The sequence below is a fragment of the Stegodyphus dumicola genome, chromosome 4 (assembly GCF_044657685.1).
Source record: "Stegodyphus dumicola isolate Sdum_Otavi_A_Nest chromosome 4, ASM4465768v1".
In the NCBI taxonomy this organism is placed as follows: Eukaryota; Metazoa; Arthropoda; class Arachnida; order Araneae; family Eresidae; genus Stegodyphus; species Stegodyphus dumicola.
This window is the reverse complement of record NC_140771.1, coordinates 98,106,146-98,122,578: the sequence shown is the minus strand read 5'-3', so window position 1 is coordinate 98,122,578 and position 16,433 is coordinate 98,106,146. Positions and strand designations below refer to the sequence as shown.

The 16,433-nt window shown below is 32.0% G+C and overlaps 1 protein-coding gene across 2 annotated transcripts in view; it reads right to left on the bottom strand.

Annotated features, from left to right (window-relative positions):
• LOC118204536 (calpain-C-like) overlaps positions 1–16,433 on the bottom strand; it is a 95,296-nt gene that overhangs the window by 49,027 nt on the left and 29,836 nt on the right. For both annotated transcript variants that reach the window (XM_085815249.1, XM_035376847.2), the window contains exons 4-8: positions 15,711–15,966; positions 7,377–7,557; positions 7,142–7,216; positions 2,156–2,235; positions 1,995–2,054 (exon numbers count right to left, since the gene is read on the bottom strand). In XM_085815249.1, coding sequence (XP_085671375.1) covers positions 1,995–2,054; positions 2,156–2,235; positions 7,142–7,216; positions 7,377–7,557; positions 15,711–15,966 — 652 coding nt within the window. The remainder of the gene's footprint in view (positions 1–1,994; positions 2,055–2,155; positions 2,236–7,141; positions 7,217–7,376; positions 7,558–15,710; positions 15,967–16,433) is intronic.

Genomic DNA, 16,433 nt, shown 5'->3' with positions numbered 1-16,433 from the left:
TATCGGAAATTCTAAAAGTATGCTCAATTTAAAATTATTTTGCGATTTTGCTCTTGAACTGAATTTTATGGTTTAAGTGCAAAGAACATGATATTTAATAAATAAAGACAATTAACACAAAATGTTAAAAAAAACGCGCCTTTAGACGTTATTTAAAATCTGAAACCTTTTTTTTTTTTTTTTTTTATTTTTTTTTTTTAGTGAATGTTTGTAATTATTTGATTTTCGTATTTTAATATGGTTAAGTATCGTTTAAATGTATTATTATTTTATCTGTTACTATTCATAATACGTTTAATACATTGTTTTGTGTAACCGAACTTCTTGCCGCGTAAGTTTTATTTCTATCTTATAATTTTCAGCTGATCAACTTTTAAATTGTGAAACTAACTCAATTAGAAGACAAGATATAAGCAAAATCTTTCCTAAAGACCTTGCCGATAACTTTTGTTGCCAAATAGATGACGCTGTACGATTTTTTTTCCAATATGGTGAAACCAACCGAAGCCTTTGGACCAATTTTCCCTGAATTTTCTAGAGGACCGGATGATCATGTACAAGTGACTAAGCTGATCCATCGAATTCAGTTCAGATTCCCTCTTCAACCTTTGGAGATGACAGTTATGTATGCAATTGGATGACTATAAATTATTACTGATAACTATGTACTATCGTTCTATTAGCAGTATTGCCTTGCTTCACCACGAGTCACTGCTAACACCCACTACGTTTGCTGTGGAATTATAACACATACTTGGCCGGATTGTTTAACATACAAGTTACATTCAAACCCTTGGTTTAGGTGTGGGTTAGATATCTTGTATTGTCCCTTCTGTACATCCGCAAAGGACACCTTTGAATGTAATCTTTAACAAACTATAGATCCTTTCTCTCTTGGGCCAGAATTGGATTTTATTTTCTTTCTTAGTTGACTTACTGCTATTCACCATGAGTTGTATCTGCAGCATTTGTAAAAATTTACGAACTGAATTAGAAGCGAAGAAGCTAGAGCTTTAAATTATTGACGCAATTAAACAGGTTATGGACGAATTTCGCTACCATAATAAGATTTCTCTCGCTGAAATCACGGCAGCAAACAGCGCGAGAATTAGTTTTGCTAGCGCAGATAGATTCCAAACTGCTAATTAGAGACTTCAGAAATGTTGCAATCCAGATGCGGTTAAAGACGAAACTGAAGTTTCTAATATGTTCTCTTCTATTGAAGGTATTCCTCTCGATGTCAGTTCCTGATAGAAAACTGATCGACAAATTCGACGAACAGCTCTGTTGTAAAAAAGCGCAAACTTAAGCCCAAGAAACAGTAGAAGGTTATGTAGATGCTACTGCCCTACACAACGATGGTACTGCCATTATGAATTTTGCAACTAGCTATTTTTTCCTTATTTCTTTGTATGAAGAATGATTCTCATAATTGTTCAAAATTCTCATAATTGTTCATTTAATTACAAAATTTATGATTGGTATGACTATTCAAATCAAAGCATAATAATAATAATTCATTTAATAAAATATAAATTAGTTAAAAGGTTTTTTTTACCTATCCTGTTTCATTCCTATTTTAAAACTTAAATTTTTGCTAAAATGCTCTGTTTTAGAAACTTCTTTTCTTGCATTATTAGCATTAGCAAAAGTATTGTATCCAGTTCGAAGCTTAACTTGTTTATTATTTTGAGCCAAAAAAATAATAATTCAAACTATGTGCTGCCGAAATCATCAAAAACTAAATATGAGTTTACTCGCATGTCTCAAAGTAATATTTATTCCTGTTATTCATGCTAAATATTTGTTAAAATCAAATAGGAAGAAAAAGATATTTGAAGAGATTTTATTTTAAATGTTAGTTTACTTAAACGACTGATTATTTTTCTATAAATTTTAGTTTACTCAAACGAGTAATTATTTTTATATGATTTAAAATTAATTAAAAACATTTATATAAATATAGCACAAGATAATGTAAACATCACGCTTACCAAAACTGGTCAGCTGCTGGTTTAGAAATATCTTTGATTGCTGGAAATAACTCTTCAACACTGCAATTCATATAAAAAGAAAATAATTATACATTCAATAAAAGCAATTAACCTAATGAATTCGAAAAATGAATTCCGCAGTTCCAATAGCTGATACTTACTGGCCATTATACTGACAGTCTACATAAAGAAGATCTTTCAACCAAACTAATGTTACCTCTAAACCGTCCTGTGTTGGCAACTAAAAATTAAAAAAAGTTTTATAAACACTTTTTGGTCATACATATCAGAAGATATCTTTACAGGCGATTAAGGGGTATCAGAAACCGACAATGTTAAATTGGCCATTTTCGATGTACCTTTTCTCAAAATCTGCTGTAGATACAAACTTGAAATTTTTTCTGTAATTAAAGTATACCTATCTGATTATACTGAAATGAGCTTTTGAAACATTTTGAATTTTAGAATAAATTACAGGATACTTTGTTAGGCATAGTAAAATTTAGCACTTTTTCACACAAAAAAATTAAAATTTTTTTTTTCTAAGTTCATTTCAAAAAGCTCATTTCAGTAAATATTAGGGAACCTAATAAATAAGCCATAAAAATTTTAGATACCTGTGAGCAGTAGTTCCTGAGAAAAGGTACATCGAGTATAAAAAAAATCACGTTTGGAGAAAAATGCGTTTTTATGTAAAAATCCTCATTGATCAATGCAGTAGATGACAAATTAAAACTAGATTTTTTTACAGTTCTAATTTTCATAGAGATTAAAGAATGATATTTTTAGAAAGATAAAAGTATAGAGAATTTGAAAATGCAGAAATCCGAAATCACAATTTTTTGGAGATTTTGAGGTTCCAACTCCCCTTAAAAGCATATTGTTTACAAGAAATTGCAAAAAAATATTACTCTGTCATACATAAAATAACAAGACTTTCTTACGTTTCCAAAATTAAATATGGCATTAAAAATATTTTCACTTGCAAATAAAAAAGAATAATTTACATAAAGTTTTGTTTTCATATAAAAACAAATGTACAAGAACTTTTATAAAACTTTTTAGACAACACATAAACCTTTTTTACAACACATTTTAAGCTTCTCAATGTTTTACTCTGAATATTAGTTTTTGACAAGCATGAAGTTTTAATAGTTTTGGCATCCAGATAAAAGATAAATATAAAGGAATATAAGGGAGAACTAGTATTGAAACCAAGTTGAAAAAGAAAGAAGTTTTACAATTTGGAATGTTGTTGTTTTCGTCCACAAGAGAACCTTTCAGATAAAGCCTCACAAGAAATTCAAACTTAAGAGAAAGGGAAAACTTTAACCTGAAAATTTGAGATTTTCAATGGAAAAATTCCAAATTAAATTCCAAGCGCCCTATTATCATACATAAATGACAACATTTTTGGTACTTGCTTATTATCTTGTCGACCGTTAGAGCTGGCTACTATCGAAGCAGAAAAACTGGCGGAGATCCTGCTGAAGTTGTTTCAATCGTTCCTGTAGAATTCTGAAAAAACTGACTTCTCTCATTTAACAACCAAATCAGTATTCGACCCTCTTCGTTTTTGCGTTTCGTAAAAAGGTTTCGGCCATTTCTACTATTTTGTTACGCCATCTCATTCTACTCTGTTCAGAGTGCTATAGGTGAAACTTTGGGCAGGAAATTGTTGGAATCTATGATTGTTTCGTCGTCCATATTCAGTTGACCATATCGTCCATTAGCGTGTCCATTAGCATACGCGCTTTTTCTGATGGTAGTTTTCCATAACTTAACTGCTTACTGCTCTGTAGAAGGAAGATCTCAAATTTTAATTTTCCTTTTTCCAAAATGCAAGAAAAATACAGCAACAAAACTTCTTCATTTCCATCCTTGTTCACAAAAGCAAAACGTGGCTTATCGAGAATCAGTCGGGGTTATAAACGAAAGCGTAGATATTGTGAGTGTCGTTACATCACGCTTATCCATAATCGGAGTTAAGTCAACCAGTTTGGCTCCAGCTTCACGGTCGACGGGATAATACGTAACTATCTTTTATTGTATTTAAAATCGGCTTATTTTTTTATTTCTGATGCACAAAGGGATAAAAAATATTATCATTATAATATTTTATTAAAATATATATTCGACTAAATTACCATTTGCAATTTTGAAAAATTTTTTTATAATATCAGAAATAAATATAAAATGTTAAATTTTATTCTTTGTCGATAAGTAATAGCATATGTTTATTCGAACACAATTTTATCAAAACTTAGAACCGTATCATATCTTCGAAGTGTTTAAGAAAACATTCGACTTTTAACAAAAATTTCCAATTATTATCCGCTGGAAAAATGAATAAGTTGAGTCGTTTCTAATCTGATTTTTAACACATAATTTAATTGCAGATCAAATGAATTTTAATTAAAATATAACACTCTATAATTTTTAAACTGTGCAATTTTAAAATTCAATGCGCAGTTGAAATCAAAACGCAATCTCTAAAATCGATATACTGATTAAACAGTACATCTGATTCCTTTAGTTGTAAAGTATTGAATAATATTAAAATTTTATCAAAGCCTAATTGCTGTTATGCTATTATGAATGAGCAAGTTTCTATGATCAGAACATTTTATAAATATCAAATATATTTTAGTGCTTGCTAGTAATTAAGCGAAAGCCAGCTAAACACTAGGAGCTTAACCCGATTTTTGGTCTTGGTACGATTTTTTTGTACGGCTTATATTAACTGAGTTTCATAATTAAGATGCCTGACTTAAATATTGACTCGAATAACACTAGAGTGTATAAAGTTCAATTACTATGTAAATATTTAAAAAATGTCTGATTTCAACTTCTGAGTATATAGGTTATTATGTAATTTCATGTAAAACTACAATCATGTCTCCACAGGTAACTTTTGTTTAAGATTATATTTTCCAGACTTTACAGACGACATATTTTACAAAAATATGAAAAATGCATGTTAGTTATTATAAGAGTTTTTGATTCAGTTTATTAATTTCAGAAGGATAATATGTTTCCCTAAACAAAATAACTTTTCTGATTCATTGACTTAAAAATACAAATTTATTGTAAATTTGGATAAACTTTTCATGTAATGTTATCATGAAACTTAAAAACTGTTCAGTTTTCTGGTGTACCTTAAAAACATGCAGTATAACTTTGATGAGGGGAAGTAAGTATAGAGATACAGAGTTCGAAATTAATACTGATATTTTGGTAACCTTGTAGAGACATCAGGTATTTTTTGGAAGCAAGAGAGATTGAAAAATATGCAACCGCCTTTGCCGGGAATCGAACCACGGACCTCTGTCTGGAACACCGGCCCAGCGTGCAGAACCACTACACCACGAAGGCACGCTAGGAAAGTGGGAGAAAAACCTTATAACCTGCATTTTTAAAAACTTGATAGTTTTGTCGTTTCCTTTAGCTGGCTTTCCAAAAGGCATATGCCAAAAAGCTCAAAAGCATAGTTGTAAACAAGCCCATATATGCTCCAAATATGAACGGTAGTATTATATGAGATCTATATGAAGTACGTATGGTGCCAAATAGATTTAAAGTTCATCAGTTACTGAAAAAGTTAATTATACTTGTGCAAAAGCATGTTGTGTACACGGGTAGCATTTTATTGTGAATAAGACATTATCAATAGAAATGGGGGAAAATTCCGACAGCCTTGTATTCCTAAATCAGCTGCGTATGACTTCATGCATAAAAAAGGAGGCTATATCGAGGTTTTGAATACTAGAATGAAAAACGCCAAAGCCTTATGAAATGCCATCAGGAAAGATGAGCAAAACTGAGTAACTAAATAATAAATGATTAAAATTGACAAATTTTTAATAGATAAAGGAAAAATCAATAAATAAATGACAAATAGTTAGATAACAAATTAAAATACTACAAATCAAATTTTTCGGGGCTTCGACTAAATGCAAGCTCTGGCTATATCCCTATAAATCCTTTTTGGAATGAGGGCTCATTCTCAATAAACATTTGTATGCATCACTGCAGCTGCTGAATCGGGTGTTTGGAAAAGTCGCGTCTGATACGTGTACACATTTCGATATTCTCCTAAGATCAGTTTATGTTGTTGTAACTAATATTTCTGAACTGAACATAGTCTAGATCAGGTCAAAAATCCTTATGGCGAAGGCGGAAACGTTTGCCCAATGCCTTGAGTATCTGAAAGGTGACAATACGAATATTTTCAGCTTCGTCCCATTTTTGATGGAGAAAAGCCGTAAGACGGATCCGAAGGTCTCTACTCTCTCTTTACTTATCACCACTTCTCGAGAGGAATTTCAGCTCGACACTGCTTTAAGTATGCCATGCCGTCAAGACTATATGAACTTACAGTGCTTTCTGCAGGATTCAACGTCAGTCCAAGGCTATGGCAGCCAGTTGTTGTACTACCATACTAACAGGGTTACAAATCAATATCTGTTGTGGCCTAATGACTAACAAGGCTTCTGGCATTTTTTTTCTTTGTTGAGACTAACATCAGTTTCAGTATGCACTTGGTAATACTTTAGTTTACTTCACTTTACTATAAAGACAGTTTGTCCAGATTGGATGATAGTGAAGTTGAGTGCCATAGTGAAAGGCTTGGGTTCGAATCTCGAAGAAGGCTTGGGTTTGTAAGTGTGTAGTATCTGTGCGGCAAAGGTGACACTCAAAATACATGGCGAGCCGAAATCCTATCAAGAAAGTGCTGGCAAGGGAAGATGAGTGGAGGACCCTCGAACCGCCCTGCAGGAGTGTTTTCTTTCGGAATAGGTTCGGCATGGAGCGGAGGCTCAGCAGTTAGCGTTGCCAGGCGATACCTCGAAGGCTTTAATAGATGCAGAAATGCCGGCCTTACTTTAGCCTGTACCTGTTTTATGCATACATATAACCTTTGCTAGAAACCTGTTCTGTGCATGCATACAACTAAGTGTAGAAACGCATTTCCCAACAGGTGGTTCGCCTTTCTTCAGGTTGAAATAATCATAAATTTCAAATTTTAACTTGCAATAAAAATGTACAAAATAATCAGAAATGTTAAGCATTTAGTTCTTCCTCCTTACATAGATTTAGAAGATAAATTTTGAAAAGGTACACAAGAATATTTCTTGTAAACTTGCCTTCTGAACACTGATCACTCTGTAGTTAATCCCTGCAAGAATTCCATTTGGTAATTTCTCCATAGCATTTCTAGGCTAAAAAACACAAAAATAAGAATTTTAATGTTTGTAAGAGATAACCTATTTATATTTAGTTTCTAAAATCATTTGAATTAACTTTCATTATCATGTCCTTATTGAAATTTCAATATCTTGAATGAATAAGAGGTGTGTGCTGCATATGCAATTTTCTTACTTGCAGCTGCCGCTGAGTGATGGCAGTCACAACTGTTGTCATTTTAAGCAACTTCATAATAATTTTGGCACAACTGGCTGGTTCGTAGCCAACAGATATGCTCTCTGTTATACCTCCAGAAAGGTCTGCAAGACAATCCAAGGAAGATCCATATTTAAGCGCTTCATAGGAACCATGTAATCTGAAAATGAAATGAATTCCATATTTTATTTTCTCAAAAAATACCTAGAGTGAATTTCATTTAGTTAAGCAATACGATTTTGGAGGATATCAATATTTTGTAAAAGTATATTTCTTTATATCACAAATAACTAACTGTAATAAAAGTATCAAATCGAGAAAAGACAGAACAAGAACAAAGTTTGTTAATTTTAGCTTATTTATAACAGACATACTGGCATACAATTTCGATATTCCGCGTTTGAAAATGTTTTTAAGCCGTCATATATGGTTTGCATAAATAACTATTTTAAAGAATAATTGAAGACCTGTCTTTGTGACTTCTTTTAGAACGAAATCGTTTTCATTGGCTTTTAAATAAATATGAACTTTAATGGCTTGTTTCGAATTGGATTAACAGATTCAGCGTTTTACATGCTAAAAATTTTAATGGACTTGGATTACCGTGGGTTATATCTTGGACTTTCTCAAACATCAGATTAATTTTTTTCTCTAGGTTTTAAAAGTTATAAAGATTGGGTTTACGCTCAGCTAATGGTCGAGAATCCATACTAATAAGACGGATAAGATATTTTAAATTTCTTTTCATAAAGTCTTTCCATACTATTAATTTAGTTTCTGAATGATCAAATTCCATTTTTCTAAGAGGACAGATTTGAGCTAAACTTGCCAGTCTAGGATACCCAGACATGTTCAGCAAGATAGATATTTGACGAGTATGGTGACTAATGATAATCAGCTACTATATCATCTATCTTGACCGTAATTATGATAATAATGACACCATCTTAAGATACTCTTACATTGGAAACACAGCACAGTGATTTCTCGTAAAGACCATTGCAACGATTTTGAAATGCTCCAGTTACACTTGAAAGATCTTGGAAACAACCAGAAGACTAATTTCTTCTGTGTTTAAAAAGTAGTTCCACATTTTGAGGATCACGCTTTGAGATCGGCTTTTTAGAGGCATTCAACAATTTTGACTTGTTTCGAATTTAATTGATTATTTATTATTTCTGGCTTTATCTAATGATGTCTCTCAGACAATGTTAATAACATAAAACCCATTTAAAACTTTATGTTTAATAAAATATTTATTTGACCTCAACGTTTTTTTCTTCTTTTATGATTTGGTTGTTTTGCCTTATTTGCATATTCTCTGATAAATACCGATTATAATTACGTTTACGTTTAAGGCTATCATTATTTATGTATTAAAGGTTAAGCCTGAAATGAAAAAACACATTTACATAAAAATATTAAATATTATCTTAAATGTCATCATATATTAAAGAATAGCAATTTTTACGGAGATTTTAATCAAATGTATAGTTTAATAAACGACGCTCATTACTGTGTTTTTTTTTCTCCACTGTTGTTGTTTAGGGAAATATTAAAAAGTCGTGACCACAGTTTCCGTGTATATGCCTAATTAGTTAATGATGCGTAAGAGAGGGACCAAGGCAATTTAAAAACTATTTCTGATTTCTTTTAATTACTTGTTTGCAGGAAATTCTTTTTGTAAAAAGAGTGCTTTTAATGAGAAGTCATTAACCTCTATTCGAATTGCCAGATTCCTGTCTTAAAACACGTATTTTATATAGTTAACTGGAAATTTATTTCAAGAAAAAAAATGAAGTATCAAGTGGTTGTTCTGTAATCTATTTTAATGGTGAAAAATTTCTTCTTTCTTTACTGAATTGCCGAAGCTTCATTTTTCGAAAGCAATGAATCCTTCTCTAATCAATCCTTCATTTCAATTTATGTCAGTATATATTCGATAAAAGGTCAGCATTAGCACATATTCAATAAGTTTATTCATATATTATTAAAAATCACAGGACCTAGCTCAGTTTATATTTTAACTTCTTCATATCTGACTTGTTTAATCTGTCAAAAGTTATTACTCCGAAAACTGCTTTTCAGTGATCTCATCAGAGCTGAAAAAACGGTTACTAAGATAATCTCTGATAAATGAATTTGTTAATCTCAGTTAATTCATTAATTCCGCATAATTAAGTTTTTTTATTTGAGATTGTATAGTAATAATAAACATATCATTCTTCCGCTAATAAATGTGTATAGAGTCCCATTATCTGAATGCAACTAGTTAAGATGCTGTGGTTTGAAATATTGTCAGTAAGTAGTTGTCATCATATGAACACTCCCGCTAGTACTATAGTAGACCTAAGTCCAACTTGGGGGTTTTGCCATTAACACATTGCACATATAGCAAAATCACTGTCCGCAAAGTAATCTTTCCATGGCAAAAAGATGGTAGGTACAATTCAGTTTGAGAAAATATATGTAATTTAAACATGTTAAATATCGTTGTAATTAAAAAGGAAAAAAAATCGAAATAATTTGAATTTAAAGGAATTTCTTGTTGCTTAATAACTGCTTCAAATATTTTTTAAAAAGCTGGTGATTATTGCGTGAAACAATTCCTGAAGAAACTTTCAAAGTTTTGCGATAAGGAGCGAGAGTTTTTCAGTGACTCTCCTAAAGTATCATCTTCTTTTTTCATTTGTATATATCTCCATTGCAAAACCTGATAGTTCTGCCTTTCTTTACAATTAGTTTAACTTCTTCTAATTTAAAGGCGCTTTATCTCCTTCCTTATTGTCACTGGTTTTGTTGTCAGCTAGTTTTAAAAGATCACTCAATTCTTCAGTCGCCATTTCTCAACATGCATTTATCTCCTCCCAAGACAGATTTTTATATAATTAAGTCTGAAATATATTCAGACTTGTCAATTTCATTTAAAAATCTGCGTGTTTTATGTCTTGTACTAAAGATCTTCTGAAACAAACCTCGAATGCTTGAATTTATCTTATAAAAATTTTGTAAATGTGAATGCTTGTTTGCTGCAAATAAACAAACTGCTGCAAAGCATAGAAAAAAGAGAAATATGTAACATAGCTATAAAAGTAATTTTTCTCTTTTTCTGAATTACCGGTTTGAGATACTGAACTGATTCTTTAAAAGCAGTAATTATTAGGAAACAGGTAAACTTTTAGGAGCTTTTTTCATTAAACAAAGTGATTTCTTAGCTTTGGTAATAACAACAAGAGTGCAAACTCTTAAAAAAATCTTTCTATGCCTGCTAATTAAGCAGTAAGCTGTTTCTTTTTTGTAGATGTTCAGACCACTGCTTGTTGATGCTATAATTATTATCTGCGATTGATATTTTCAATAATTAAGGGAACAACAATTTATTTATTTATTTCTTATTCCACCTTATTTAGTACCTCCTAGAAAACTGGGAAATTACCAAAAGTATGGAAAATATCAATAATAATCCTGATTTTGAAACCGGGGAAAGCTGCCCATAAGTGCAAGAATTATAGACCAAATGCATTAACAAGTATACTATGCAAAATCACAGAACACGTCATTCATTCTACAATCATTAAAATTCTTAGTGAACAAAAAATCTGAGCTATTAACAAGATGCCTACAGAAAATAGCTTGTTCTGTCTTTGTCAGTCCATCACTGATGGCTTCCAGGAAAAACCTCCTAAAAAACCAATGCTGTCTTTCTTAACATCTCATCTGCTTTCGACACAGTATGGAGGCATAAACTCATACAGACCATCCAGAAACATGGTATCAAAGATAATGCATTTATTTAGATCTCTAATTTCTTTAGAAATAGGAAAATTCAATGCAGCTTATTTGAAAAACAGGAATACTTGGGCAGGTGTGTCCCTGTTCTCAGCTCATTACTATTTTGTATTGTATGTTAATAATTTTCATCACCACCTGTTTGAGGATGCCTAAATTGTCTATTCTGATACGCAGTTTGGCATACTTATTACAACATTGGTAAATCTACTTGTGTTCTGAGCCAATCTCTAACGAATATTGTAATTTGGTCTCAGAATTAGAATATTCTTTAGAAAATGTCGACAAATATCACTCTTCACCGTTTTTACTACATATCGAAAGCACAGAAATTATATATGGCCCATCATCATGATAGATAATATACCTTTCTCACAGACAGGAAATCCAGAATACCCTGGAGTAACACTTGATTCTGAATTGAGCTTTACTAAACAAATTAAGAATTGCTGAAATAAAGCTTTAAAGAAACCAAAAATCCTGAAAAGCTTAGGTGGAATTAACTGGGGAGCAAACCCCAAAACTCTTTGAACAACCTAAACAACACTAGTCAGACTGCACCCTTGAGTGTACTAACCCTGCTTGGACTAATGCTTTAGCCACAGCACTCAATTACTTAGACTGCGTCGAGATCAGAGCAGCAAAAATCGCTAGTGGTGCAGTATCCTCCACAAACAGCATAAAATTGGTTTGAGAATGTGGCCTTGAAATCTTAACAATAGAAGAGAGTACCAAACTATCAGTTTCGTTAACAAAGCTAGAAGCCATGATCTCGATCATATTTCATGAAAAATCTTTCAGAATCGGTTCTAAAAGGCCTTAAAAGATCATCCATTTTACAACTCGATTCTGATATAAGACAAATAATCGGTCTTCATCATTGCTTCATTGCAAGGCTTAAAGAACCTTTACTCTTCACAACACTATTCCCAAGAACGCTACAATTTGTACTAACCTCATTGAACTAAGTTCCAAAAAAAAAAAAAAAAAAAAAAGACTTAACAACTGTATTTTCAAAAGGAAGATAGACTATCAAAACAATATCCCAAATTACCCTCGTCCAAGCATATATTGACTGCTCAGCTGACGAAATTATCCAGAGCGGCGGAGCTGGCATACATATAGCGTTACCGAGTGGTATAACCGGGAAGTACAAAATTAGCCCAGGCACCTTTGCCTCAAGTTTCACCAGCGAACTAACAGCAATAAGCTAATAGACGTTATCTGCTTGAGAATGCGGAAAAAGCAAATAGTTTGGTCGTCGTCTTTGACTCCAGAGCTACGTAAAAGACAATAAATAAAAGTTAATAAACACTTGCCTAAGGTATTTAGCACCAACTAAAGGAAATAGGCGATCTTGATAAGATCTGCATTTCAATGTTTGCTTGCTCACGTAGGCATTCTTGGAAACGAAATCGCAGACAAGTTTACCAAAGAAGAGAGCTAAAAGATGGTAATAATAATCAAATTATGCTTGACGATGCAACTGCTATTGTAGTGTAAAGGCTTAGAGGAAGTACCATCAAAAGAGACTGCCAGAATTGTGAAATTAATGCTAATCGCCTTACCAGTAAGATTCGGTTATGCTCGTTAACCGAAGTTCAACTGTAATTATACTTATCTGATGCTACTAGCTTTAGCATCTAATGATGTAAGAAATTAAAGACTGTCATTAGGATTTTGAAGTAGGGAACACGAAAAATGAGCAATGCCCTCGCCGGAATTCGCACCTGGACTTCTCGAATACGCGCTGAGTGTGCTACTTTTACGCCATGATGTCATGAAAAGAAGAAAATACCTTATATACTCTCCCTTTTTAAAGGGCGACTGGGGAATAGGACACCAATCGCCAAATCCTGGGGGTGAAGAATCATCGTCCACCATTTTTTAGTTCGGGTCGCTACTTAGATTAGGATTTTTGAAGTAAGACGCAAGAAACACGAATACATCTTTCGATAGCCTTGATAGATTATTCGCTACTTTTATTTCATGTTCCAAACGCCAAAATGTTTTTAATATATAATAAATTTTTTTCACATCCACATATTATTGTAACATGTACTTTTTTAAATTAGTGTAAATTACTTTACTGGAAAAATATAGTGAATGCACAGAAATTAAAGATTTCCCCATGCCGGAAATGAAAAATATGAAATATGTATGGGTATTTATGCATGTCCTTGCAAAAAGTATGTATCTGCCTTTAATAAAATACGTAAATATTTAAATTATTTATAAATGTATTTGAAATGAAGGATTTTTTCATTCATAAACAACTGTGAAAGTTATTGTGAAGAAATCTAATTATTAAATATATCTAAATTTATGATGATTATAAATATTATCTAAATATATAATAACCTTAACATTGAATGTAAACATAAATTGACATCCTGTTCACAAATACGTTATAAAACTATTTAAGTAAGAATTGTTCATACTGGAAAGCAATCTGTTAAAAGGTATTGTAAAGCAATTTCTACGAAATACGTACTTAAGAAAGTAATAAAGGAGAGTTTTGGAATATGAATTGTTGATATTAAGGGTAATCATCAGATTACCCTTAATCTCAACAATCTTAATCTCATCAGATTTTTTTACCTATATAAATTTATATAATTAAAAGAATTATTCCCCTTACATTTTATAATAGCTCAGTTAAAAGTTTAAAAAAAGTATTTAAAAAATAATCTTTATTTTATTCCCTTCAAGAAATATTCAGAGAAAGTTAAGTACTGTTTAAAGTATTTCGCTATTAAAAAGAAAGATGCTCTAATTTGAAATGAACCGAATATAGTATTAATTATAAATTGGCTTATATTTTTCGTTTTAAAAGATGCCTCAGAAGCTAAAAAATCATGTCATATTTGAGAAAGTATTTTAGGAAGAAGCTCTATAAATAGGAAAGAAATAATGCATGATTTTAATATTAAAATTACAATAAACTTTGATCTTAATTTTTGTAATCCTTAAATGTTGTTTAAAAATGTATTCTTTTCATATAATTAGGACTCTGAAGTATTGTAGAAAATGAAAATATATACATTTATATGCATATTTACGACGTAATTACAAAATATTTACATCTGATCGTGTCAAAAACCCATTGAACTTAATGGTAAATGACCCAATCTTTTTGGTCACCAACGAAGGGATCGCCAGTGCTTCAAAGCAGGGTATGGGAAAACCGGTTTAGGGCCACTCCATCTAACTTCCTACGTCCATGGTTAAACTTATATATAACCGTCCCTATAGTGGAGTCAAAAGTAAACGTTCTAGCACTAAGTTATAATTAAATTAGTTGGCTGACTAGCTATCGTTTTTCCATCTGTTTTCTTTATCTAGTTGCGAGGAAATGGAAAAAAATAAGGACTTATTCGCATATGCTCTTGTGGTGTTGCAGTCAGCGGGGCCGAACACTCACTCAAATCCCGCAAAGGACATAATAAATTTTGGAAGAATCTCTGTCATACCGCAACCACCTTATTTGCCCAATTTCTCACCTTCGTGCCCCGCTCTTTCCTCTCTTATAAAGGTAATTCTAGGCAGCAGTCAATCTGTGATAAATATCAAAGTAAATATTTCATGTCAAGAGCACCGAACCTAGTCTGTGCATATTTTGATGTATGTTGCTTCGAACGTGACTAGAGAATAATATTTTTCAGTTTCGAATAAATCTACCTGCAAGCATTTACTGCGAACTATTTAAACACAGGATAATATTAAAATCTGAAGATTATTCCTTTATATTTAATTTCTCTTTCCTTATCGTCACACTTGCTGGCTGAAATCACATTCATTTGTGAGGACGTAACAGGAAGACCCCATGTTACGGGAAATTTTTCTATTAATTTATTATTGGCTAAGGTAATATTTTAGAAAAATACTTATGTCAGTAACCATATTAGTACGGTGGAAAAATTTCTATTTTATTGTTCTTTGTTCTTATCATGTATTTTATAAGAATAGCTGATCTTTATGAACTAATTTTTAATATGTAACTTATGTTTCATTAATAATTAGATTTCGACGGTTAATAAATATTAGTTAACTTTAAATTCATAATTTATACTGTATTTGAATGAACTTTTAAAGGTTTCTAAATTCCACATTTTGAAATAAGTAGTGATGAGGTGATCAATGCAAATTTAAAGAATAAAGTATGGGTGGAGTAATAGTTTAAAAATTTTCAGTGCACTGAAGATAATATTTTTGATTTAGATTTTAAAACTTTTATACGTATTTTAACTGAAATAAAAATATTTCATGCATTGGGTCGGATAATGACTTTCTAAACCTGTTTCTCGTGCTTTACGGAGTTCAACCAAACTGGTGAGATCGTACAGTTGCATCTTTAGATACGAAAGTACGTATAAAAATTCTTATTATTTTCCTGCTATAGGTAACTAGATAAGCACAAGACGCTACGCCCTTTTTTTTTTAGCTTAGGAGAGGCTTGCTTAATATAAAGCGTATCATAACATCAATCCTCATTGCGGAAAACTAGAATTGGTAAATACTTACTTCGCATAAGCTTTCTCTAGCAAAGCTGGCCAGAACGTTTTACCCGAAAAACTGTGGACGAAAATCAAGCGATTAGCTACGGTAGGTAACCTGTCATCAACAACTACTTCTTTCCATTCTCCACACCACCAGACTCGAAAACGAAAGATTCCTGCATAGTCTGAAGACGCGAAGTTCTGATCTGCCGGCACCACTCTGTAGAATAGTCCCCTCGTGCTGGCTAAGCAACCGACGCATGACACAAACCATGGATCACCTAATAAGACAATGAAAGTTTAGAAACGGAACAGTAAAAATGTTTTGATTAGATACATGGTAACAGTTTGGTAACTTCTACTATCAATCAACACGTTATTTTATTTCATTACCATTCATTACCATTTTCATTACTCTGCGGACGAAACGGTTAGACCGTAGAAATCCGAATTTACATTCTCATTATTTGCTACTGTATAATATAGCAACTTAGAAAACTTCTGTTCAAGCGAATTCAGAATGAACTGGCCCGCATAGCAGCTTGGGGTATTTTTCTCTTGCTCCCCGACTAATGTTTTATAGTGTTTAGTTTTCGAATGCTTACAAAATTAAAGTTTGAAAAATAAACGCAGTTTGGATTTCACACTAATGGATTATGTGGTTTCGCAGGAATTTCACTATCTATTATCTAGATTGAATTTTCCCAATACGAACAAAAATTACCTCATTTACCATCATGATAAACAC